At 47.7% G+C, this 27,499-nt stretch overlaps 1 protein-coding gene across 1 annotated transcript in view; it reads left to right on the top strand.

Moving 5' to 3' along the window:
* Window positions 1-27,499, top strand: part of LOC142295858 (solute carrier family 22 member 7-like) — a 217,004-nt gene that overhangs the window by 70,802 nt on the left and 118,703 nt on the right. Inside the window, exons 2-5 of the mRNA XM_075338946.1 lie at window positions 10,048-10,151; window positions 21,167-21,321; window positions 22,905-23,073; window positions 23,253-23,376. Of these exons, the coding sequence (XP_075195061.1) occupies window positions 10,048-10,151; window positions 21,167-21,321; window positions 22,905-23,073; window positions 23,253-23,376 (552 nt within the window). The remainder of the gene's footprint in view (window positions 1-10,047; window positions 10,152-21,166; window positions 21,322-22,904; window positions 23,074-23,252; window positions 23,377-27,499) is intronic.

Consider the following 27,499-nt stretch of genomic DNA (forward strand, 5'->3'; position numbering starts at 1 on the left):
GCATGTGTAAAGCCTGCAGGTGGCATGTGTAAAGCCTGCATGTGGCATGTGTAAAGCCTGCAGGTGGCATGTGTAAAGCCTGCATGTGGCATGTGTAAAGCCTGCAGGTGGCATGTGTAAAGCCTGCATGTGGCATGTGTAAAGCCTGCATGTGGCATGTGTAAAGCCTGCATGTGGCATGTGTAAAGCCTGCATGTGGCATGTGTAAAGCCTGCATGTGGCATGTGTAAAGCCTGCAGGTGGCATGTGTAAAGCCTGCAGGTGGCATGTGTAAAGCCTGCATGTGGCATGTGTAAAGCCTGCAGGTGGCATGTGTAAAGCCTGCATGTGGCATGTGTAAAGCCTGCATGTGGCATGTGTAAAGCCTGCATGTGGCATGTGTAAAGCCTGCAGGTGGCATGTGTAAAGCCTGCAGGTGGCATGTGTAAAGCCTGCATGTGGCATGTGTAAAGCCTGCAGGTGGCATGTGTAAAGCCTGCATGTGGCATGTGTAAAGCCTGCAGGTGGCATGTGTAAAGCCTGCAGGTGGCATGTGTAAAGCCTGCAGGTGGCATGTGTAAAGCCTGCAGGTGGCATGTGTAAAGCTTGCATGTGGCATGTGTAAAGCCTGCAGGTGGCATGTGTAAAGCCTGCATGTGGCATGTGTAAAGCCTGCAGGTGGCATGTGTAAAGCCTGCATGTGGCATGTGTAAAGCCTGCATGTGGCATGTGTAAAGCCTGCAGGTGGCATGTGTAAAGCCTGCAGGTGGCATGTGTAAAGCCTGCAGGTGGCATGTGTAAAGCCTGCAGGTGGCATGTGTAAAGCCTGCATGTGGCATGTGTAAAGCCTGCATGTGGCATGTGTAAAGCCTGCAGGTGGCATGTGTAAAGCCTGCATGTGGCATGTGTAAAGCCTGCATGTGGCATGTGTAAAGCCTGCATGTGGCATGTGTAAAGCCTGCATGTGTAAAGCCTGCAGGTGGCATGTGTAAAGCCTGCAGGTGGCATGTGTAAAGCCTGCAGGTGGCATGTGTAAAGCCTGCAGGTGGCATGTGTAAAGCCTGCAGGTGGCATGTGTAAAGCCTGCATGTGGCATGTGTAAAGCCTGCAGGTGGCATGTGTAAAGCCTGCATGTGGCATGTGTAAAGCCTGCATGTGGCATGTGTAAAGCCTGCAGGTGGCATGTGTAAAGCCTGCAGGTGGCATGTGTAAAGCCTGCATGTGGCATGTGTAAAGCCTGCATGTGGCATGTGTAAAGCCTGCAGGTGGCATGTGTAAAGCCTGCATGTGGCATGTGTAAAGCCTGCAGGTGGCATGTGTAAAGCCTGCATGTGGCATGTGTAAAGCCTGCATGTGGCATGTGTAAAGCCTGCATGTGGCATGTGTAAAGCCTGCAGGTGGCATGTGTAAAGCCTGCATGTGGCATGTGTAAAGCCTGCATGTGGCATGTGTAAAGCCTGCATGTGGCATGTGTAAAGCCTGCATGTGGCATGTGTAAAGCTTGCATGTGGCATGTGTAAAGCCTGCAGGTGGCATGTGTAAAGCCTGCAGGTGGCATGTGTAAAGCCTGCATGTGGCATGTGTAAAGCCTGCATGTGGCATGTGTAAAGCCTGCATGTGTAAAGCTTGCATGTGGCATGTGTAAAGCCTGCAGGTGGCATGTGTAAAGCCTGCAGGTGGCATGTGTAAAGCTTGCAGGTGGCATGTGTAAAGCCTGCATGTGGCATGTGTAAAGCCTGCATGTGGCATGTGTAAAGCCTGCATGTGGCATGTGTAAAGCCTGCATGTGGCATGTGTAAAGCCTGCATGTGGCATGTGTAAAGCCTGCATGTGGCATGTGTAAAGCTTGCATGTGGCATGTGTAAAGCCTGCAGGTGGCATGTGTAAAGCCTGCAGGTGGTATGTGTAAAGCCTGCAGGTGGCATGTGTAAAGCCTGCAGGTGGCATGTGTAAAGCCTGCAGGTGGCATGTGTAAAGCCTGCATGTGGCATGTGTAAAGCCTGCAGGTGGCATGTGTAAAGCCTGCATGTGGCATGTGTAAAGCCTGCATGTGGCATGTGTAAAGCCTGCAGGTGGCATGTGTAAAGCCTGCAGGTGGCATGTGTAAAGCTTGCAGGTGGCATGTGTAAAGCTTGCATGTGGCATGTGTAAAGCCTGCATGTGGCATGTGTAAAGCCTGCATGTGGCATGTGTAAAGCCTGCATGTGGCATGTGTAAAGCCTGCAGGTGGCATGTGTAAAGCCTGCAGGTGGCATGTGTAAAGCCTGCAGGTGGCATGTGTAAAGCCTGCATGTGGCATGTGTAAAGCCTGCATGTGGCATGTGTAAAGCCTGCATGTGGCATGTGTAAAGCCTGCAGGTGGCATGTGTAAAGCTTGCATGTGGCATGTGTAAAGCCTGCATGTGGCATGTGTAAAGCCTGCATGTGGCATGTGTAAAGCCTGCATGTGGCATGTGTAAAGCCTGCAGGTGGCATGTGTAAAGCCTGCAGGTGGCATGTGTAAAGCCTGCAGGTGGCATGTGTAAAGCCTGCAGGTGGCATGTGTAAAGCCTGCATGTGGCATGTGTAAAGCCTGCATGTGGCATGTGTAAAGCCTGCAGGTGGCATGTGTAAAGCCTGCAGGTGGCATGTGTAAAGCCTGCATGTGGCATGTGTAAAGCCTGCAGGTGGCATGTGTAAAGCCTGCAGGTGGCATGTGTAAAGCCTGCATGTGGCATGTGTAAAGCCTGCATGTGGCATGTGTAAAGCCTGCAGGTGGCATGTGTAAAGCCTGCATGTGGCATGTGTAAAGCTTGCATGTGGCATGTGTAAAGCCTGCATGTGGCATGTGTAAAGCCTGCATGTGGCATGTGTAAAGCCTGCATGTGGCATGTGTAAAGCCTGCATGCGGCATGTGTAAAGCCTGCAGGTGGCATGTGTAAAGCCTGCAGGTGGCATGTGTAAAGCCTGCATGTGGCATGTGTAAAGCCTGCATGTGGCATGTGTAAAGCCTGCATGTGGCATGTGTAAAGCCTGCAGGTGGCATGTGTAAAGCCTGCAGGTGGCATGTGTAAAGCCTGCAGGTGGCATGTGTAAAGCCTGCATGTGGCATGTGTAAAGCTTGCATGTGGCATGTGTAAAGCCTGCATGTGGCATGTGTAAAGCCTGCATGTGGCATGTGTAAAGCCTGCATGCGGCATGTGTAAAGCCTGCATGCGGCATGTGTAAAGCCTGCAGGTGGCATGTGTAAAGCCTGCAGGTGGCATGTGTAAAGCCTGCAGGTGGCATGTGTAAAGCTTGCAGGTGGCATGTGTAAAGCCTGCATGTGGCATGTGTAAAGCCTGCATGTGGCATGTGTAAAGCCTGCATGTGGCATGTGTAAAGCCTGCATGTGGCATGTGTAAAGCCTGCATGTGGCATGTGTAAAGCCTGCATGTGGCATGTGTAAAGCCTGCATGTGGCATGTGTAAAGCCTGCAGGTGGCATGTGTAAAGCCTGCAGGTGGCATGTGTAAAGCCTGCATGTGGCATGTGTAAAGCTTGCATGTGGCATGTGTAAAGCCTGCATGTGGCATGTGTAAAGCCTGCATGTGGCATGTGTAAAGCCTGCATGCGGCATGTGTAAAGCCTGCAGGTGGCATGTGTAAAGCCTGCAGGTGGCATGTGTAAAGCCTGCAGGTGGCATGTGTAAAGCTTGCAGGTGGCATGTGTAAAGCCTGCATGTGGCATGTGTAAAGCCTGCATGTGGCATGTGTAAAGCCTGCATGTGGCATGTGTAAAGCCTGCATGTGGCATGTGTAAAGCCTGCATGTGGCATGTGTAAAGCCTGCAGGTGGCATGTGTAAAGCCTGCAGGTGGCATGTGTAAAGCCTGCATGTGGCATGTGTAAAGCCTGCATGTGGCATGTGTAAAGCCTGCATGTGGCATGTGTAAAGCCTGCAGGTGGCATGTGTAAAGCCTGCATGTGGCATGTGTAAAGCCTGCATGTGGCATGTGTAAAGCCTGCATGTGGCATGTGTAAAGCCTGCATGTGGCATGTGTAAAGCTTGCATGTGGCATGTGTAAAGCCTGCAGGTGGCATGTGTAAAGCCTGCAGGTGGCATGTGTAAAGCCTGCATGTGGCATGTGTAAAGCCTGCATGTGGCATGTGTAAAGCCTGCATGTGTAAAGCTTGCATGTGGCATGTGTAAAGCCTGCAGGTGGCATGTGTAAAGCCTGCAGGTGGCATGTGTAAAGCTTGCAGGTGGCATGTGTAAAGCCTGCATGTGGCATGTGTAAAGCCTGCATGTGGCATGTGTAAAGCCTGCATGTGGCATGTGTAAAGCCTGCATGTGGCATGTGTAAAGCCTGCATGTGGCATGTGTAAAGCCTGCATGTGGCATGTGTAAAGCTTGCATGTGGCATGTGTAAAGCCTGCAGGTGGCATGTGTAAAGCCTGCAGGTGGTATGTGTAAAGCCTGCAGGTGGCATGTGTAAAGCCTGCAGGTGGCATGTGTAAAGCCTGCAGGTGGCATGTGTAAAGCCTGCATGTGGCATGTGTAAAGCCTGCAGGTGGCATGTGTAAAGCCTGCATGTGGCATGTGTAAAGCCTGCATGTGGCATGTGTAAAGCCTGCAGGTGGCATGTGTAAAGCCTGCAGGTGGCATGTGTAAAGCTTGCAGGTGGCATGTGTAAAGCTTGCATGTGGCATGTGTAAAGCCTGCATGTGGCATGTGTAAAGCCTGCATGTGGCATGTGTAAAGCCTGCATGTGGCATGTGTAAAGCCTGCAGGTGGCATGTGTAAAGCCTGCAGGTGGCATGTGTAAAGCCTGCAGGTGGCATGTGTAAAGCCTGCATGTGGCATGTGTAAAGCCTGCATGTGGCATGTGTAAAGCCTGCATGTGGCATGTGTAAAGCCTGCAGGTGGCATGTGTAAAGCTTGCATGTGGCATGTGTAAAGCCTGCATGTGGCATGTGTAAAGCCTGCATGTGGCATGTGTAAAGCCTGCATGTGGCATGTGTAAAGCCTGCAGGTGGCATGTGTAAAGCCTGCAGGTGGCATGTGTAAAGCCTGCAGGTGGCATGTGTAAAGCCTGCAGGTGGCATGTGTAAAGCCTGCATGTGGCATGTGTAAAGCCTGCATGTGGCATGTGTAAAGCCTGCAGGTGGCATGTGTAAAGCCTGCAGGTGGCATGTGTAAAGCCTGCATGTGGCATGTGTAAAGCCTGCAGGTGGCATGTGTAAAGCCTGCAGGTGGCATGTGTAAAGCCTGCATGTGGCATGTGTAAAGCCTGCATGTGGCATGTGTAAAGCCTGCAGGTGGCATGTGTAAAGCCTGCATGTGGCATGTGTAAAGCTTGCATGTGGCATGTGTAAAGCCTGCATGTGGCATGTGTAAAGCCTGCATGTGGCATGTGTAAAGCCTGCATGTGGCATGTGTAAAGCCTGCATGCGGCATGTGTAAAGCCTGCAGGTGGCATGTGTAAAGCCTGCAGGTGGCATGTGTAAAGCCTGCATGTGGCATGTGTAAAGCCTGCATGTGGCATGTGTAAAGCCTGCATGTGGCATGTGTAAAGCCTGCAGGTGGCATGTGTAAAGCCTGCAGGTGGCATGTGTAAAGCCTGCAGGTGGCATGTGTAAAGCCTGCATGTGGCATGTGTAAAGCTTGCATGTGGCATGTGTAAAGCCTGCATGTGGCATGTGTAAAGCCTGCATGTGGCATGTGTAAAGCCTGCATGCGGCATGTGTAAAGCCTGCATGCGGCATGTGTAAAGCCTGCAGGTGGCATGTGTAAAGCCTGCAGGTGGCATGTGTAAAGCCTGCAGGTGGCATGTGTAAAGCTTGCAGGTGGCATGTGTAAAGCCTGCATGTGGCATGTGTAAAGCCTGCATGTGGCATGTGTAAAGCCTGCATGTGGCATGTGTAAAGCCTGCATGTGGCATGTGTAAAGCCTGCATGTGGCATGTGTAAAGCCTGCATGTGGCATGTGTAAAGCCTGCATGTGGCATGTGTAAAGCCTGCAGGTGGCATGTGTAAAGCCTGCAGGTGGCATGTGTAAAGCCTGCATGTGGCATGTGTAAAGCTTGCATGTGGCATGTGTAAAGCCTGCATGTGGCATGTGTAAAGCCTGCATGTGGCATGTGTAAAGCCTGCATGCGGCATGTGTAAAGCCTGCAGGTGGCATGTGTAAAGCCTGCAGGTGGCATGTGTAAAGCCTGCAGGTGGCATGTGTAAAGCTTGCAGGTGGCATGTGTAAAGCCTGCATGTGGCATGTGTAAAGCCTGCATGTGGCATGTGTAAAGCCTGCATGTGGCATGTGTAAAGCCTGCATGTGGCATGTGTAAAGCCTGCATGTGGCATGTGTAAAGCCTGCAGGTGGCATGTGTAAAGCCTGCAGGTGGCATGTGTAAAGCCTGCATGTGGCATGTGTAAAGCCTGCATGTGGCATGTGTAAAGCCTGCATGTGGCATGTGTAAAGCCTGCAGGTGGCATGTGTAAAGCCTGCATGTGGCATGTGTAAAGCCTGCATGTGGCATGTGTAAAGCCTGCAGGAACATGAAAAAAGCCAAGCTCTTTTGTAACCATGATGGATCAAGGAATTTTGAGATGCGGAAATTACTTAATTGCACGTCTAAGGGCGTGATTGATCATACCCAGTGTACTTGCAATAAAGTATACATAGGATTACCCACACGCGAATTGAAAGTACGGGTGCGCGAGAACATTCGAGATATCGAGAGTGCCAGGGAAGTTGAGGACATTTCATTATTATAAACACTGGCCAGGCATTTTAAGATGTACCATGCATGTAAATCAAATGAAATCACATTTAAGGGCATTGATCGGGTGTCTTTAGGCCCGAGGGGAGGAGAATTAGCTAAAATTTTAGCGCAGACAGAGAGCCGGTGGATATTTAGATTAGGCGCCCTCTCACCTCAAGGTCTAAATGAAAAGTTGGGTTTTGGTTCTTTTTTGTAGGCATTTCTTGTCATGGTATCTATGTTTGCGGTCTCTTTTATGGGTGGGTTTGTCGTCTTGATATATGTATGCAGATTTTAATTGATTTTATTCTTATCCTTTAGTCTTTCACGTTGGACATGGTCTTTGTGGGGTAGACCTGGAGGAAAGCAAGGTTCGCCAGCATGGGTCCAATTTTGGATATTAGAGAAAAATTGATTTAAATATTATTATTGATTGTAGTTCATATTGTCAATGAATTTGTATTTCCATGTACATGTTCTGGAGATAGCACTGTCACATGTACACCTGGGTAGGCCATTACTAGCTATGCGTGTGATTATTGTTAGGTGTAATGATATGGGACCTTTATCAGACTCATATTAATATTTGGTGTTTAGTTAATTTTATATATGGTTTACATGGGTAATTAACTTATTTTGAATTAATATATTTACAGTCATGTGTGTGTATAGATTTATCATCAGTCACGTTTTTTATTTATATATCAAAAATATTTTTATATACAATATATTTTTATAGAGTATATTTTAGTATATAATATATTTGTATAATATTTTATTTTATAATGATATAATGGATTACACTGGTTTTGAGATATATACATGTACATGGGAGCAAATTTATAATATGGTATTTAGAATGTAATATTTTTTGACGTTGTATATTTATTTATGATGAATTTTGTATATATTTCCATTAATGTGTCCATTTTGGAGACATAAATATTTGCAAACTCATTATGTATATAATGTAGCACAAATGAGTCCTTATAGTATTCCCAATATTGTATACACCTGTTTTTTCTTAAATGATTAATGTTTGCCAGCGATGTCTATCTTACATAATATGGTCTCAGTATGGGATTCCTGCGGAGATGTAAGATATGTAGCCGGATCCCATTTGATTTAGTTTCTTTGTAAATATTTATGCATGAGCTTGGAGTAACAGGTAAACCTTCATATGAGGTAGAATTTCTTCTATGTTCTTTGCAAGCGGTTGTGCGCATGCGCGAGTCACGGACCTCCGAACTTCTGGTCGCGCGTACATGGAGACGCAGCTTGCGGTTCAAGCTTGCGTTCCACACGCGCGGCTTGGTAAGTTCCGGTAGGAGGGGCTGATGATTCGTTCCTGCAGCCAAGACCTACCCCTTGCAACGAGCAATAGAAATGGACAGGTGTATCCATTCATCCTGTTCCAACGTGACTATATAAAGACAGCCTTTCCCCCATTAAGACACGTCCCAGAAGAAGCTAGGGCGAAACGGCGTTGGGGTGGAGGGACCGTTCACTCAGACCCTGGATCAGTACTATACTCAGGTAATTACTGTCTATTGTCATCTAGGTTGCTGATTATTTGTATCGCATGTTAATACCCAGCCATTAGGAGGTTAGTGGTCATGGCACAATCAGCATTGGTTTATATGGCGTCTGTACAGGCGTTTACCAGCAGCACCGGTCCAAGTGTTTGTCCAGAATAGCTATAGTAGGATATGTTGCTTTGGATAATTTGAGCCTCCTGGCTATCAATGATAGTGACATCTGAGTATAAATCGCTCCCTTGCAGGAGATCTCTGCTTTTTAATGTTTATTATTGGTTTTTCACTTAATGTAATAAAATGTAATTTTTTAGCATGAAGCACCAGTGTTTCCTGATTGGGGAGACTGGTTCTGAGTTGTTCTGATTTGCATTTCATAGTGGCATGAAGTATATCAGGTGGTTGTGGATGAACAGGTAGAATCAGCCATAGAAACGACCCTCAGATGGCGCCACACCGGAAAAACCTAGTACAACCCCTGCTGGTGGGTTGTGGAATGACAACCACATATTCTCTGTCCTGCCCAAGGTTGGCAGGTGCGAGGAGATCCATCCTTACCTGGGTCTCGAGTCCTCCGAGCTCCATTTCCACCTTCCCCTTCTCCAGTATCTTCTTGGATACTGACACAATCCCACCAGAGGCAGTGACCACTGCTCAGATATTTATGGCTGCGAAACTAAGCATTGCTTGGAAATGGAAATCCTCACCGCAGGTATGACGAGCACATATAAGAGATGGGTGCAAAGCCCACTGTACGCCTCAGTTATGGTAATAATGTTATTTCTATAGCACCAACATATTCCGCAGCACTGTACAATGATGCAGGGACCTGACATTAGACATAATTCACTGGTTCCAGGAGGAGCGAGGATCACAGGCGCCAATCTGCGACATCTGCTTACACTAAGGCAGGCTGTGCACGTTGCGACATCGAAAGCCGATGCTGTGATGTCGCACGCGATAGTCCCCACCCCTGTCGCAGCAGCGATATCTTGTGATAGCTGGCGTAACGAACATTATCGCTATGCCAGCTTCACATGCACTCACCTGTCCTGCGACGTCGCTCTGGCCGGCGTCCCGCCTCCTTCCTAAGGGGGCGGGTCGTACAATGTCAGAGCGACATCACACGGCAGGCGGCCAATCAAAGCGGAGGGGCAGAGATGAGCAGGATATAAACATCCCGCCCACCTTCTTCCTTCCGTAGAGCCGCCGGCGGCAGGTAAGGTGAAGTTCCTCGCTCCTGCGCAGTTATACACAGCGATGTGTGCTGCCGCAGGAATGAGGAACAACATCGTACCTGTCGCGGCAGCGTAATTTTGAATAAGTCGGAGCCTGCACCGATGATACGATAACGACGCTTTTGCGCTCATTAATCGTATCATCTAGGATTTACACACTACGATCTCAAAAGTGATGCCGGATGTGCGTCACTTTCGATTTGACCCCACCGACATCGCACCTGCAATGTTGCAACGTGCAAAGCCGCCCTAAGGCTTGGTGGTCGCTCACGCCAGTCCTGGACACCTCTCCAGGAGGTTTATATCACCTGTCGTGATCACATCTCCTAATTGTGAGGCGATCACTGATTGTGCGTGAGCTGAGCCCTATCCTGGATCAGTAGAGGACGGGGAATATGTAAGAGCAGCTCTAGGCGAGGAATGAAGTCGGAATTGAAGCTCGTGCTGAGAACAGGCCTGAAAGAGAGCGGAGATTGTCAGTCGTGTCTGTCACCGCTCCTCATATAGAAAAATCGCGTTGTGTTACCTCCATTTATGTGTCTGTGCTGATAGACTTCATTCCTCTGCCTCGTACAGTGGGATCTGGTGTGTGAGCGGAAATGGATGAATCAAGCCGCGGCCACATTCTTCTTCATGGGTCTGACAATTGGATCCCTCATCAGTGGATTCCTCTCTGACAGGTGAGCAGAAAACTCACTGCCTGTTTCTAATATCATGTGATCCGTACACTTGGGCTGTGATGTCATGTGATCCGTACACCTGGGCTGTGATGTCATGTGATCCGTACACCTGGGCTGTGATGTCATGTGATCCGTACACCTGGGCTGTGATGTCATGTGATCCGTACACCTGTGCTGTGATGTCATGTGATCCGTACACCTGGGCTGTGATGTCATGTGATCCATACACCTGGGCTGTGATGTCATGTGATCCATACACCTGGGCTGTGATGTCATGTGATCCGTACACCTGTGCTGTGATGTCATGTGATCCGTACAACTGGGCTGTGATGTCATGTGATCCGTACACTTGGGCTGTGATGTCATGTGATCCGTACACCTGTGCTGTGATGTCATGTGATCCGTACACCTGGGCTGTGATGTCATGTGATCCGTACACCTGGGCTGTGATGTCATGTGATCCGTACACCTGGGCTGTGATGTCATGTGATCCGTACACCTGGGCTGTGATGTCATGTGATCCGTACACCTGGGCTGTGATGTCATGTGATCGGTACACCTGGGCTGTGATGTCATGTGATCGGTACACCTGGGCTGTGATGTCATGTGATCGGTACACCTGGGCTGTGATGTCATGTGATCCGTACACCTGGGCTGTGATGTCATGTGATCCGTACACCTGGGCTGTGATGTCATGTGATCCGTACACCTGGGCTGTGATGTCATGTGATCCGTACACCTGGGCTGTGATGTCATGTGATCCGTACACCTGGGCTGTGATGTCATGTGATCCGTACACCTGGGCTGTGATGTCATGTGATCCGTACACCTGGGCTGTGATGTCATGTGATCCGTACACCTGGGCTGTGATGTCATGTGATCCGTACACCTGGGCTGTGATGTCATGTGATCCGTACACCTGGGCTGTGATGTCATGTGATCCGTACACCTGGGCTGTGATGTCATGTGATCCGTACACCTGGGCTGTGATGTCATGTGATCCGTACACCTGGGCTGTGATGTCATGTGATCCGTACACCTGGGCTGTGATGTCATGTGATCCGTACACCTGGGCTGTGATGTCATGTGATCCGTACACCTGGGCTGTGATGTCATGTGATCCGTACACCTGGGCTGTGATGTCATGTGATCTGTTCCCCTGAGCTGGGATGTCATGTGATCCGTACACCTGAGCTGGGATGTCATGTGATCTGTTCCCCTGAGCTGGGATGTCATGTGATCCGTACACCTGGGCTGTGATGTCATATGATCCGTACACCTGTGCTGTGATGTCATGTGATCTGTACACCTGGGCTATGATGTCCGTGCACCTGTCCTGTGATCCATTGGTTCAGGTTTCAGTGATGGTGGACCTTTCAGAGGCCGAGTTACCAAACTGCAACCCCAAACCCAAATTTTTTATCTCGAAGTGCCAACATGGCAATTTAATCAATTCTATTATGTAAACAATGAATTGATTTTAACCTTATCTTTGCAGCTTCTCTTCTTCTCAGCAGGGGGCGTCACGGTCAAGCATATTACCACACATTGACGCTGAGCCGCTCCCACCGCCCGCCCCAGTCACTGAAGATAGCGAACATTAGGGGAAAAAATGCAGAATATTAGACAGATTTTAGCATGGAATGCAATCAGATTCCACCCTGAAAGCCACATCAACATTTCAAAGTGTGAACATCCTGGTATAGATGTCCCCATCATGGCCCCCATCCTAGTATAGATGTCCCCATCATGGCCCCTGTCCTGGTATAGATGGCCCCTGTCCCGATATAGATGTCCCCCATCATGGCCCATGTCCTGGTATAGGTGGACCCCATCCTGGTATAGATGGCCCCATCATGGACCTCATCGTGGCGCCCACAGTAAAAAAATAAAAATCATTCTCTCCCTTCTTCTCCCGCTCCCCCGTGGCTCGCTGCTCGTCCCACGCAGCCACAAGACCTCATGATGCCGGCGCTGCTGCATGACGTTATGTGACCGTGCCAGGCTTAATGATGCTCGTAGTGTTATGGACAAGATTATGAGTATATAAGAATTATATGGAGATATCCATAAAGAACAAGATTTAAGATGCTGTTTCAGACTGTGTACCCCACCTAGTTCTGCATTTGGACATAAGACTCAGACAGTCTGGGCTATTCTTGTGACCAGTGAATCATGCTGACATTGCTTAATATAAATGAGGAACCAAGCACATTACAGTAAATTGTATATCACAGAATAAGCTGTTCTACTTTATCCAATAGGAGACGTGTTACGTATTCTTGGCACCTAGCCAAGAAGCCGGTTATATATATCTGTACAAACTTCCGGAATAAAGGAGTCTTACTTTCTATTCATATCTGAGCCCGTCTCTAGTGTGAGTGAAAGAGAGTGGTTATGCATGCTACCACGGGTGACTCATAATTTGGTCTGCAGACAGTTTAAGAGGGATGCACGACGGAATGGCATCAACCTAAATTAAGGCCTTATCATTTGGCGCCCAACGTACCTTAGGACGGAGCTCTGGATGGCGGACGGCCGTGCTGGCACCTTCAGTCGAAAGGCAACTACGCGAGAGGTGGAGATGCGCACTCCAAATGCAGGTGAGAACATTTGTATAATCTCACCTTGCAACCTCATGCGTGTACTTGCATTTCGAAGGGGGGGGGTTGGGCTGTCCTAGTCTAGACACCTAATGACCGCCATCTCACATGAGATAAGCCGTCCTAAGAGATCTCACACCAAGGTGGTCAGGTTCACCTTAAGCTGTCTGTAATGTAATGTAATTGTAAATCACATGAAATGTAATGTGGTTTGAGGTTTTTTTGTCTGCTCTAGGAGAAAAGCAGAAGTTCTATGTTATTTTTCTCTGATTTAACTGCAGGGGAAAATGAGGAAGTTGTTATATACGCTGGATATATGGATATATATGGGTATATCTGCAGGTGAGATCAGCCACCTGGATGGTGTATATAGTGTCCTTATTGTTATGTCATTGTGTTGACCTGTGTCTACCTGTTGAAATGTCTGTCTATTTGCAGCAGGTGGAGTACTTGCTGGTATCGCTCTAATCACTGTGTTTGCAGCAAGGCTGGCTGAAAAAGTGGAAGTTCTATGTGCTTTGTTCGTACTTACTGGTTTACGCAAAAAGAGGAAGTTGTGTCACGGGAATGTACTTTGATGTAGTGAGAGCTGTCTTTGAGTGAAGAAAAAAAAAACAACAAACTCTGAAGCTGTACTTTGAAGTATGCTGTTTATGTATACTGTTATGTATACTGTGAGATACACTGGTGTGTGACAAGTCCGGTCGATAGTTGATGTTTGATAAGGCCTTGGACGGACCTGATCTTCGGGGATAGAAGATCTGGAAGGGTTTTCTATGTACAGGTGCAGTGTTGTATAAAGTGGGGGACTGACCCTGACTGTTTCCTGGTACGGTGTTTCTGCTAAGCAGTGAGTTGAAGTTGTACTCATTGGTCTTGTTGTAGTGGATGTCAGTGTATTCTTACCTAGGATTGAATATACTGGGGAAAACCCTTGATTTTAGGCTTAATCATTGAGTATTGATGTTCTGGACGGATTTGTTCAAAGAAGGTGTGTATATAGTGTGAACAGAGGTTACTAGTACATGAAGTAAGAGATAGTGAGGTTGAACTTAGTTTCTATCACCCACGTGACACTTCTTCCTGGTAGGACAACCCGTTTGTGTTGTGGTTTGTGGACTGAGGTAGAAATTCTGTGTATTCTGTGGATGTGTATAGTCGCTGGTCCAGGAGAGAAAGTGGATTACGGCAGATCAGACATCCAGGTTGACGTGTTAGTTTTAGGTCGTGTACCCTTGAAGCATGGGGTCTAATCAGTCCACACCTGTCAAGTTAACAGCAGAAGAATTAGTAAGCGAGCAAAAAGGTAAAAAGTATATTAAAAATATGAAGTCGCTCCTCAAGGTGGCAGTGATAACTGCAAAGAAAGGGAGATTAGAGGAGCAAGAATGGAAAGATGTCTTGTTAAATAAGCAAGGGATTTTGAAAGATAAAATTAGCATAGTAGATATTTCTATATTGCACCAGATCAGAAAATGGCACCTCAGGAAGTGGCCAAGCCCATTAGGAAACAACGCCCCCTCCTCATAAGTCGTCCCCAAAGGGTTGGACTTGTGTAGTTGTCCCCCTGCCCACCAAACGCCCTCCCTAGCCTGCCCAGACGTCATTTCAGGTCGGGCCGCACCTAGTTCCCTTTTCCAGCCATCTTCAGTCCCAAGGCCACTGGCCTATTTGTTGCTGGAGCAACAGAAGACACCGAGGGGGGGCAGGAAGATGACAATGATTTAACAATGATCCACCCCACCACCAAAACTGATTTGTATGGGCTCGCCCAGATTAAAGCTGGGGATTCTTTCTGGCCAGTAATGGAGCCAGGTTTGCAGGTTTACAGTGAGGGTGCGTGTACCTTATCACCCAAGTGACCCTGAAAGATGTTTTATGTATAATGTACGCAGTTTTTGGTGTAGGGTTGAAATTGAAAGGAAAAAAAAAAAAAAGGGAAGTGTTAGTTTCTATTTCAGTGTCCTGTGAATGTACATATGTTGAAATGGAGAATTTTCCCAAGGGGGGAGATTAGATGAGAATTGATGAGTAATTCTGAATCTAGTAACTACACTATGTGTATTTTACCTGTCTGTGAAAATAAGAAACATAAGCTGATATATAGAGTGGACTTGTGCGCTGTCTGTGGAGCACTGCGTCCACGTAAGCCCACCCCATTATTTTCTGTCCTGAATGTAGATTTCTTTCTGTCACTCTGTGTTTTACTCTGCCCTGGGTGGGGTATGGTATGGGGATATTATTGCAGGGGCTGACAGGAGATAGGGATACGCTGGAGGCTCGGCCCTGACCACCATCAGGTCTACCATCGAGATGAGGGCGAGTACAGGGTCCCTAGTTACAGGGTCAGCCCAGGGGTCCCTATATAATCCATATTCCCAGTGACAGATTGAATACCTCCTGAATGTAGATGTCACAATACATGTCACTCCCTCCCAGGCCTCTTCAGACGCCATTTTTGGCCAACACCTACTTCCTCTTTTAGCGGCTGTTTCTTATCGGTAATTATCTTTAGTGGACGTTTTAACTCAGACACTACATAGTTCATCTTTAGACGCCATTTTAGTCCAGCCGACACCCAGTTCCCTATTTTTGTTTTAGTTTAGTTTTGTTTTAGCAGCCAAAGTCACTGCTCTGTTTATTGCTGACATAGGAGGGACTGCAGAGGGGGGAGACAGGGACCTGGAACACACACACTCCAGTTTTGGTCATATATGCAGTTTTTCCCACTAATGAACTATTTCCCACAGTGTTCCCACTAATGAACCTTAGCAGAGGTTATTGCTGATAGTCCTGTGGAAACCTTTTCCCTTCACTTTTGCATGTTTGTTTTTGCTGTATCTAGTATACAGTTTAGTAGACCATATAGACTGCTCACTATTAGTCCTGGTGGACAGTGAATATTTTTCTGCCTATGGCAGTTGCTGCTTAGCCTAGTTTGAGATATTCTCACTTGTATGTTATCCTGCCGGTATCTTGCACAAGAGTTCCCTGATAGAGAGGGTGGAGGTTCATGTGGTCCCAAGGGGACATTGATCATCAGGAGTTGACATATATTAGAGTTTTCGTTGACAGCACCCAGTAATCCTTTGTGTCTCAGTTTGCAGGGTCTGACAGGAGAGAGGGATACGCTGGAGGCCCGACCCTGACCACCATCAGGTCTACCGTCGGGATGAGGGAGAGTGCAGGGCCCCCAGTTACAGGGTCAGCACAGGAGAGGTAGAGTAGATACGCTCCACTGCTTTTTCCTAGTTGTGTATATGTAGTCAGGGGGTGCTGCTTGCTAGTTTCCAAACCCTCTTGTGCTCTTTTCTCTTTCCCCGGGGTTTTAGGGAGTCTTAGTTTTTAGAATTTCAGTGTTCTCCTGACCCCAAAGTTACACCCATTGCTCTTTCTTACACACCTGGGTATAGTCCTTTGTATCAGGTCTCCGAGAGCCCACATGTAAACTACAGCTGGTAAGGACCAAGACACCCTCCTTCAAATGGCAAGACGTATGGAGATGAATCTAGCAGCTTACAAGATCACCCCACATACAGATGTGCAGCAGTCACAGTCACCTCCAGCCCAGAAGTCATTCTACCTGTTTGCCATGGAAGAACACAGCAGCCCTTTGAACACTACTCAGCCAGATTGAACACCTACCTAAAGCACCAGTTGAAGATCAGTGCCCGTATGACATCACTGCTCCCTGACAAAGTCACCATCTCCCGGTGTGCGGTCCTTAATCCTGCTGAACTTCTCCCTCTTCCAAGGGGGGAGTGTCCCACCTCTGACACCTTGGTGGAAGAGGTAGTCGACTCTGGCATAGCTGAAACTTTGGATTCGATACAGTGACGGATACACCTTTGGACCCTGACTTAACCCCTTTGCGGATGGATCAAGATGTGCATCAAGAAGACGGTTCCACATGGGTATGGTGCTGGTAGCAGAAGACGCTGTGCTGATAGAGCAGTCACTACCCGCATGCCTGTCTGTGAAGAAGCAGATGTATGTGCTCTCGCTGAAGCCTGCAAGATGGCAGCCAGCATCTACTCTGTATGGAAGACAAGAGACTTGATCACTGCCAATGGAACTGTACGCCGCCATGAGGCCATAGAAGAACAGATGGAAGCTTTGCTATTGCCAGACAGAGTCGCGGTGAGCAGGGTTGAGGCCTACATTGGAGGAGTCAAGGGAAGCAGTAAGAAGTGCCCTCACTGACAGAACATCCAAAGAAGCCCCAAGACCACTTACCAAAGAAACAGTCAGTCAATCTATGCTTTTTGAATGACCCCGATGTGAAGAAGAAAGGAAAGATGGAAAGTCTTGAGAAAACGTTGTCCTGACCCTACAAGAGCAAGTCTCAGAAGAAGAGGACTGGGATAGGGTGCAGCTGTGGGCTCCCGGAGACCATAGAAAGTGGCTAGTGACCTGCTTTCACTGCCAGCCAAAGAGATATGGCAGGCCTTAGACACAGAACTGACTCTACACACCCCATACCAGCCACAGAATAGAGGGAAGGTTGGGAGGATGGGGCAGTGTAGAAGGCAAGGGCATGAGAGTCTTCCCCTTTGAATTGTTCAGTGTCAGACACACCCCAGCAGGGACCACTAGGTTGAAACCCTATGAAATCATGTTTAGAAGTAGCCTCAGATACTTCAACTAAGCTTGTTGTTTCTTTAAACATTTGCCTAATATACGTTTTTGAGTTTTCTCCTCCAGATCCAACCAGATCTAGATTTTTCTCTCTTTTCTTTTTCTCTCTCCTCTTTTCCTCTCTTTTCCTCTTTTCCTCTCTCTTTTCTCAATCTTTCTCTCTCTTCCTCTCTTCTCAATCTTTCTCTCTCTTTCTCTCTCTCTCCTCTCACTCTTTTTCTTTCGGACGAAGATCCATGCATTCCACTACAAAGAGATGTCGGACCTGCCTGAGACCAGGAGATGGCTGTCTTCCCTCTTCTATCTGATACTTTGTGCCAGGATGATGATATCTAAGCATGTGGACTGGAAGACGACTCTACATCCCACCTTTGATGTCCCACCATTACCGCCTGAGGACTGAGGAGCATGAGACTCTGAGTGAACCCAACCCTGATAAATATTAGTCAATTAAAGGACTACTGCCACGTTCCCCCTTCCTGAATAACGTGTGCCAGCGGAACATAGCCATGAGGACAGTCTAGAGAATACGGTCAGGATCTGGCTTCCTATGCATAGTCTGTTGGGTGGGAAGATTCATCCACAAGGGATGGGGTATCTCGTATGTAAGTGAGGTAACCATCGGCATTAGGACAGATCAATAGACCTGGAAAAGTAAGGAAAGACTTTTTGGCTATCTCCAAAGGGGGGACTGTTATGGACAAGATTATGAGTATATAAGAATTATATGGAGATATCCATAAAGAACAAGATTTAAGATGCTGTTTCAGACTGTGTACCCCACCTAGTTCTGCATTTGGACATAAGACTCAGACAGTCTGGGCTATTCTTGTGACAAGTGAATCATGCTGACATTGCTTAATATAAATGAGGAACCAAGCACATTACAGTAAATTGTATATCACAGAATAAGCTGTTCTACTTTATCCAATAGGATACGTGTTACGTATTCTTGGCACCTAGCCAAGAAGCCGGTTATATATATCTGTACAAACTTCCGGAATAAAGGAGTCTTACTTTCTATTCATATCTGAGCACGTCTCTAGTGTGAGTGAAAGAGAGTGGTTATGCATGCTACCACGAGTGACTCATAATTTGGACTGCAGACAGTTTAAGAGGGATGCAAGACTGAATGGCATCAACCTAAATTAAGGCCTTATCAGTAGTTGAGTATGAGTAGTAGTGGAGTGAGTAGTAATGTCTCCTCCGCTCTGACACAACTTTGAACCGCCAGCACAATCTCACCAGAAGTTTAAAGCGGCTGGATGAGGCGACAGCACTTGTGCCAACAGAGAGGGCTGTGAGTGCCCTGTCTGGAACGTGTGCCATAGGTTCGCCATCACTTGGATCTATGAGCACAGAGTTTGTTGCTTCTGTGGGGTCAGGAATCCCACAAAATATAAATGTGTTCTCGGTTATAACTGGATGATAAGAACACTTTTAAAATGGACATTCTCCCAAGATTCTTATATGTATTCCAAGGTGTTCCCATAAACCCTCCAACAAGTTTCTTCAAATCCATGAAGATCGCCCTTACAAAATTCATATGGAAACAAGCAAAACCCAGAATAAAGTTCTTGACACTCACCAGACACAAGCAAGAGGGGGGGCCGGATTACCAAATCTACAAATCTATCACCAAGCATCGGTACTGGCCAGGTTGTTTGACTGGCACTTCCATGCAGACACCAAACAATGGGTAAAGCTGGAGCAAGGTTGCACCCAGACACCTTTAAAAAAATCTTCCGTGGATAGGACAGAGGGACAAGATACATATTGACCCGGAAGGGGTATTGGTGAAGGCAACAATGACGGTGTGGGATAGACTGAGAGTAAACAGTGGACTGACTAAGACCCCCTAGCTCATTAACTCCCATATTCAATAACCCAGAGTTCCCCCCCAGTGATGGGAGTGGAGAAATTTCTACGATGGCACCAGAAATCGGATCTTCGGGTGGTTCACTTACTGCAGGACACGAGTATCCCTACCCGGGAACAGTTGGAGGCAAGAGATCCTCCCATGAAACTCTCTTGGTTGCAGTATGGACAGCTGCGGTCCTTTTTGGGGGGATGGCGAGCAGAGGAGCAACATCCTCACCCGGCGACGCCTATGCCGTTTGAGGGCCTGTTTCTGGGGAAATCACCACCCCCCACCTGATCTCAGTGATATATAAACATCTTAACGGATGGTCCAATCACCCGAGCCCGGACTTTGTCCGCGCATGGGAGGAGGAACTGGGCATCACGATCTCGAAGGGGGATAAGCAAAAAGCCTTTCTCTTTACACACAAAATGTCGGTGGCAGGGTTTGCTTAGGAAAAAAATTACAAGATTCTGGCTAGGTGGTACCTATGCCCAACCAAAATTCATAAACTATTCCCTTCGGCTTCAGACAGGTGCTGGCGCTGTGGCACTGAAAAAGGGACAATGTCCCACATATGGTGGGAATGCCATAAAATCAAACCCTTCTGGAACGCAGTATTCGGGGCCTATACCAAGATCACAGGAACTCAGATTGGGCCTACCCCCCAGGTGGCGATCCTTTCCATGCTACCAGGCACCATAGGGGCACAAAAAAGAGATATTCTCAGGTTTTGCTTGATAGCAGCTAGATCAGTAATCCCCAGGTACTGGCGGAGGACGGAGACGTCACCTATTGGGGAGTGGTTTACGGAGTTTTCACACATAGCCCTAATGGAAGAACTATCCACAATAGCAAATGACACTACGGATACTCACACCCGGACCTGGCAGTCCTGGATCATATTTAAGGAAACTCAGGATTTCTCGAGGATACTGGCTCAGTGAGGAGAGGCCTTGGGTAATGGTGTGTCCTAAATACCCCTGGCCCTACCACTCCCCTCCTCTGTCCCCACACCCTTCCCATCCCTTAATTACATATCCATCTCATAATCCCCAAACCCCTCCCACCCTCTCCCCCCCCCTTTTTTTCTCTCCTCTTCTCTCTTCTTTCCCTCTTCCTTCTCTCCTCTCTATCGTCTCTTCTCTCCCCAGTACATTCCCCCCCCACGCACTATCTACGCAGTTTCTTTTCTGACATCTCTTTCCTCTTTACCTAACGTCTTCATACGATCTCTCCAAGTACACTAAAACATTCCCCTCCTCTCGCAACCCTCATATATTCCACCTACAAACAATAATTGGATGGAGTCCCAGTGACCCGTACTGAGGGGCATTGCTTAAACCCTACTCAGACGTATAACAATGGGTGGGGGGCATTTTGGCACTATCCGGAGGCAAGACATTCTGACATTAAGGGGGTTACATTGAAGATCCTCCCCCCCAGAACGAAAAATAGGAAAATAGCATAGTTCCAATTATACGTTCGATAGAAAATGGAGTTAATACGAAGCAAGACATAGAACTTGAAACACGTCTGTAAGTGTAAGGAAACGAGAGGGGAAACAGATAGTAACGAGCCAGCTGAGGAGGAACGCTAACATAACGTAAAGGAACAGTTTATTATTCTCAAATGGTATATGTTCCAAATGTATAGAAAGGTTGGACATGGAGAGGGACTGTTCTAACGAACTCGTTATCTAATCTTGCTTTTGTTTTTTCTTTCTATACTTCATTCTTGTATATGTATGAAAATTAATAAAAACAGATTGATCATAACTGGATGATAAGCTGCCATGTTGGCTTCCCCGCTGGCGGGTCTGGTCATTCTCCCCGGTGAGCGCTGGCGTATTGTGCGGGATCGGCAGAGCCGCTCAGTGCCCGCTGATCTCACGTTCTATGTCTCTTTTCCAGGTTTGGTCGGAGGAAGATTCTGCTGGTCTCCTTCCTGGTGAGCACGGTGTTCGGGGTGATGTCTGCGCTCTCCGTCTCGTACCTCATGTTCTCCGTCTGTCGGCTGCTCTGCGGTGTGGGGCTCATGGGGATGACGCTGATCTCCATCACTCTGGGTGCGTTCAGTTACTGGGGGGATAATGATGGTAAAGATTGGAGGTCATGGGTTGTATTAATCCCATAGGAAGGTTAAGGATGCAGCAATTATTATTTACAATGGCCCTTATACTCCTCCAGATGATGGCCATCAACAACTGTCCTTAAGATAGTTCCTCAAATCCAGAGATGATGATATCATGACCGTAGCACGTGTATCCAGCTCCAATCTCTATAGGCCATTCATGGGCACCAGGACCTGAAAGCCGCCCCAGATCTACCCCCTCCAGGTCACAGCACCAACTCACTGACCAAACATGTGGCTTCTTATTGTCCCTCTCCTGGGATCAGTCCCCTTCATGGGCAGAAGTGGTCATCACACCCACTGTCACGCAATGACTACCGGGGTCCCACCAGAAATAAGGGAACCCCCAGTGACTGCCACAATGAACAGGGTACACTGGTAACAAGATACAACAGTGGGCTCTGGTGCTATGGAGAGAGGAGCTGGGTTACCTCCTAACACTCACCTGAGGCTGAAGCACAGATCACGTGCCTAGGCCCTTGCTTGCCCTGAATTCACCCTGGCTAGTGAGAAGCTCGGTGAGAGCACTAGTCTCATCACTACAATATTCCTCACAAGGGTAGGAAGACAAACGGAGAAATAGAAACAAAAAGGAAAACACTCCAAGCTGCTCCAATGCAGCTAACACCACAACTACAAATGTCATGAAACTTCAGCTTCTTCCAGAGACTGGCTCCTACCAAAGTGAACAGCTTAGATATGAGAATCTATCACCGACATCAGATATTAAGACGTGTGACCATTTATAGTGAAGGGGAAAGGTCTCAAAGGGCTGCACCTGAGATTAAGGCTCCAAAGGACAGTCAGATAGGAAAGAGTCCTTGACCCCTACAGCACCAAAGGAAAGCAAATATATTTAAACATAAGCTACAAACCTGCTCACAAAAAGGCGCTGTGACCTCCTGGTCACAGACACACCAGAGTTCCCCCTAGAGTGGGGCACACCCATGACACCAACCCCCTTGGACTTTTTTTCATATAATTCCAGGTATGAAGGAGGGCAGTCTCTGGCTGTTTGCAGGATTATGTATCAGGGCGCCACCTGCAGAGGGGAACAATAGATGCACAACCCACCACCAGATGCAGGATAATGACTCCTGCTGCAGGCCTAATTACAATAAAATCCACGGAATCTACCTAGGATACAGACATTTACAACCCCTTCCCCCTTCAAACTGTGCACCTTAAACTGACAAGCAAGCAATGTTTAATAAAACAGAACAATAAGATTGATGTAACCAGCGCTACCTATGGAAAAAAGTCCAAGTCCCTTAGGACTGTGGGCTCCGCTCTACGTTCATTGATCCAATTGTCTTTAGTCCACAGCCAGCAACTCAAAACGATCATCAGGACATCAGGGTACTGACATGATAATGATCAGAAGAGGATCAAGGCACTGACATGATAATGATTAGGAGGGGATCGGGGCACTGACATAACAATGGTCGTGCAGATTGGAGCAGGTGGAGGTTGGGGACCAGTGAGGGCCATAGCTGATTGCTGCTTGTCTCCCCGCAGCCCTGGAGTGGACGGATGTCGCTCATCGTACATTTTGCGGCACCATCAGCAGCCTGTCGTGGACGGCCGGGTACATGATCCTGGCCTTGTTGGCTTACCTAATAAGAGACTGGCGCTGGCTGTTGCTGGCCACCACTTCTCCATGTTTACTCGCTATCGCCTCCTGGTGGTGAGTAACTGTGACTACTTTACATTTAAGGTATTTTTTTGCCCTGAGGAGCAATAGAGGGATACAGGAAATGCGCACATAAAAAAACACATGTCTGCACCCTGCCACCAGATGGCCACCACGACCAACAGACACAATGTAATCCCCACTTGTGTTACCCTACTGTACATTCCCTGTAGGTGGGTCCCAGAATCGGCACGCTGGCTCCTCACCAAACAAGACTCCGCTGCAGCTCACATGTACCTGACCCGGTGCGCAACGATGAATGGAAAGTCAAAGTTCATCCAGAAGATTTCACCAGAGGTAATACCCCCACAGCCACACTGGTGAACTCCCTATACCAAAAGAACCCAACACAGCTGTGAAGTTCAGGCAGTCACCACTAGGGGGAGTTCACAGCACACAGTGTCTACAGCTCCCATAGAGATACATTATACATTCTACCTAGAGTCACCACTAGGGGGAGCTCACAGCCCACAGTGTCTACAGCTCCCATAGAGATACATTATACATTCTACCTGCAGTCACCACTAGGGGGTGCTCACAGCACACAGTGTATACAACTCCCATAGAGATACATTCTACATTCTACCTGCAGTCACCACTAGGAGGAGCTCACAGCACACAGTGTCTACAGCTCCCATAGAGATACATTATACATTCTACCTAGAGTCACCACTAGGGGGAGCTCACAGCACACAGTGTCTACAGCTCCCATAGAGATACATTCTACCTGCAGTCACCACTAGGGGGACCTCACAGCACACAGTGTCTACAGCTCCCATAGAGATACATTATACATTCTACCTGCAGTCACCACTAGCGGGTGCTCACAGCACACAGTGTATACAGCTCTCATAGACATACATTATATATTCTACCTGCAGTCACCACTAGGGGGAGCTCACAGCACACAGTGTCTACAGCTCCCATAGAGATACATTATACTTTTTACCTGCAGTCACCACTAGGGAGAGCTCACGGCACACAGTGTATACAGCTCTCATAGAGATACATTATACATTCTACCTGCAGTCACCACTAGGGGGTGCTCACAGCACACAGTGTCTACAGCTCCCATAGAGATACATTCTACATTCTACCTGCAGTCACCACTAGGGGAGCTCACAGGACACAGTGTATACAGCTCCCATAGAGATACATTATACATTCTACCTGCAGTCACCACTAGGGGGTGCTCACAGCCAACAGTGTCTACAGCTCCCATAGAGATGCATTATACATTCTACCTGCAGTCACCACTAGGGGTAGCTCACAGCACACAGTCTATACAGCTCACATAGAGATACATTATACATTGTACCTGCAGTCACCACTAGGAGGAGCTCACAGCACACAGTGTCTACAGCTCCCATAGAGATACATTCTACATTCTACCTGCAGTCACCACTAGGGGGACCTCACAGCACACAGTGTCTACAGCTCCCATAGAGATACATTATACATTCTACCTGCAGTCACCACTAGCGGATGCTCACAGCACACAGTGTATACAACTCCCATAGAGATACACTATACATTCTACCTGCAGTCACCACTAGGAGGAGCTCACAGCACACAGTGTCTACAGCTCCCATAGAGATACATTCTACATTCTACCTGCAGTCACCACTAGGGGGAGCTCACAGCACACAGTGTCTACAGCTCCCATAGAGATACATTCTACATTCTACCTGCAGTCACCACTAGGGGGAGCTCACAGCACACAGTGTATACAGCTCACATAGAGATACATTATACATTGTACCTGCAGTCACCACTAGCGGGTGCTCACAGCAAACAGTGTCTACAGCTCCCATAGAGATACATTATACATTTTACCTGCAGTCACACCACTAGGGCTAGCTCACAGCATACAGTGTATACAGCTCCCATAAAGATACATTATACATTCTACCCGCAGTCACCTCTAGGGGGAGCTCACAGTACACAGTGTATACATCTCCCATAGAGATACATTATACATTCTACCTTCAGTCACCACTAGGGGATGCTCACAGCACACAGTGTATACAACTCCCATAGAGATACACTATACATTCTACCTGCAGTCACCACTAGGAGGAGCTCACAGCACACAGTGTCTACAGCTCCCATAGAGATACATTATACATTCTACCTAGAGTCACCACTAGGGGGAGCTCACAGCACACAGTGTCTACAGCTCCCATAGAGATACATTCTACATTCTACCTGCAGTCACCACTAGGGGGACCTCACAGCACACAGTGTCTACAGCTCCCATAGAGATACATTATACATTCTACCTGCAGTCACCACTAGCGGGTGCTCACAGCATACAGTGTATACAGCTCCCATAAAGATACATTATACATTCTACCCACAGTCACCTCTAGGGGGAGCTCACAGCACACAGTGTATACATCTCCCATAGAGATACATTATACATTCTACCTTCAGTCACCACTAGGGGGTGCTCACAGCACACAGTGTATACAGCTTCCATAGAGATACATTATACATTCTACCTTCAGTCACCACTAGGGGGTGCTCACAGCCCACAGTGTCTACAGCTCCCATAGAGATGCATTATACATTCTACCTGCAGTCACCACTAGGGGGTGCTCACAGCACACAGTGTCTACAGCTCCCATAGAGATACATTATACATTTTACCTGCAGTCACACCACTAGGGCTAGCTCACAGCACACATTGTCTACAGCTCCCATAGAGATACATTATACATTTTACCTGCAGTCACCACTAGGGGGAGCTCACAACGCCCAGTGTATACAGCTCCCATAGAGATACATTCTACATTCTACCTGCAGTCACCACTAGGGGGAGCTCACAGCACACGTGTATACAGCTCCCATAGAGATTCATTATACATTCTACCTGCAGTCACCACTAGGGGGTGCTCACAGCACACAGGTGTATACAGCTCCCATAGAGATACATTATACATTCTACCTGCAGTCACCACTAGGGGGTGCTCACAGCACACAGTGTATACAGCTCCCATAGAGATACATTATACATTCTACCCGCAGTCACCTCTAGGGGGAGCTCACAGCACACAGTGTATACATCTCCCATAGAGATACATTATACATTCTACCTTCAGTCACCACTAGGGGGTGCTCACAGCACACAGTGTATACAGCTCCCATAGAGATACATTATACATTCTACCCGCAGTCACCTCTAGGGGGAGCTCACAGCACACAGTGTATACATCTCCCATAGAGATACATTATACATTCTACCTTCAGTCACCACTAGGAGGTGCTCACAGCACACAGTGTATACAGCTTCCATAGAGATACATTATACATTCTACCTTCAGTCACCACTAGAGGAGCTCACAGGACACGGTGTATACAGCTCCCATAGAGATACATTATACATTCTACCTGCAGTCACCACTAGGGGGTGATCACAGCACACAGTGTATACAGCTTCCATAGAGATACATTATACATTCTACTTGCAGTCACCACTAGGGGAGCTCACAGGACACGGTGTATACAGCTCCCATAGAGATACATTATACATTCTACCTGCAGTCACCACTAGGGGGTGATCACAGCACACAGTGTATACAGCTTCCATAGAGATACATTATACATTCTACTTGCAGTCACCACTAGGGGAGCTCACAGGACACGGTGTATACAGCTCCCATAGAGATACATTATACATTCTACCTGCAGTCACCATTAAGGGCACTCACAGGACACGGTGTATACAGCTTCCATAGAGATACATTATACATTCTACATGCAGTCACCACTAGGGGGAGCTCACAGCCCACAGTGTCTACAGCTACCATAGAGATACATTATACATTCTACCTGCAGTCACCATTAAGGGCACTCACAGCACACAGTGTATACAGCTTCCATAGAGATACATTATACATTCTACATGCAGTCACCACTAGGGGGAGCTCACAGGACACGGTGTATACAGCTCTCATAGAGAGACAATACACATATTACCTGCAGTCAGCACTAGGGGAGCTCACAGCACACAGGTGTATGCAACTGTTATGGATGGTGTTTCTGTTGGCTTGGCTGTTTCTGGTCGTGAAGAGGTTAAGATTCTTCCTGAGGATGCTTCTGTGCTCCCTCTAGTGGCCAGTGCTGGAAGTGAGTCAGGTTCTGTGCTTGTCATTGAGACAGGTGCGGGGCCTGGCTCTAATCCCAGTGGGCCAATCATGTCCAGCCCTTGTGTATAAAGGAAGGGATTCTGCCTCAGGCTGACTCCGGTGATATTGTTTCCTGTGTCAGTTTTTCTCCAGTGAACATGTCTTGATCTCCAGGTCCTCCTGTCATGTCGGCCGTGTGCCTGTGACCGCCAGACACTTCTCCAGTGCGCTCCAGCTTGTCTTTTTCCTTGGAGATCTTCAGTGCTGTCTGCTGCAGTTTTTCTGCTTCT

Source organism: Anomaloglossus baeobatrachus, chromosome 3, assembly GCF_048569485.1.
Source record: "Anomaloglossus baeobatrachus isolate aAnoBae1 chromosome 3, aAnoBae1.hap1, whole genome shotgun sequence".
In the NCBI taxonomy this organism is placed as follows: Eukaryota; Metazoa; Chordata; class Amphibia; order Anura; family Aromobatidae; genus Anomaloglossus; species Anomaloglossus baeobatrachus.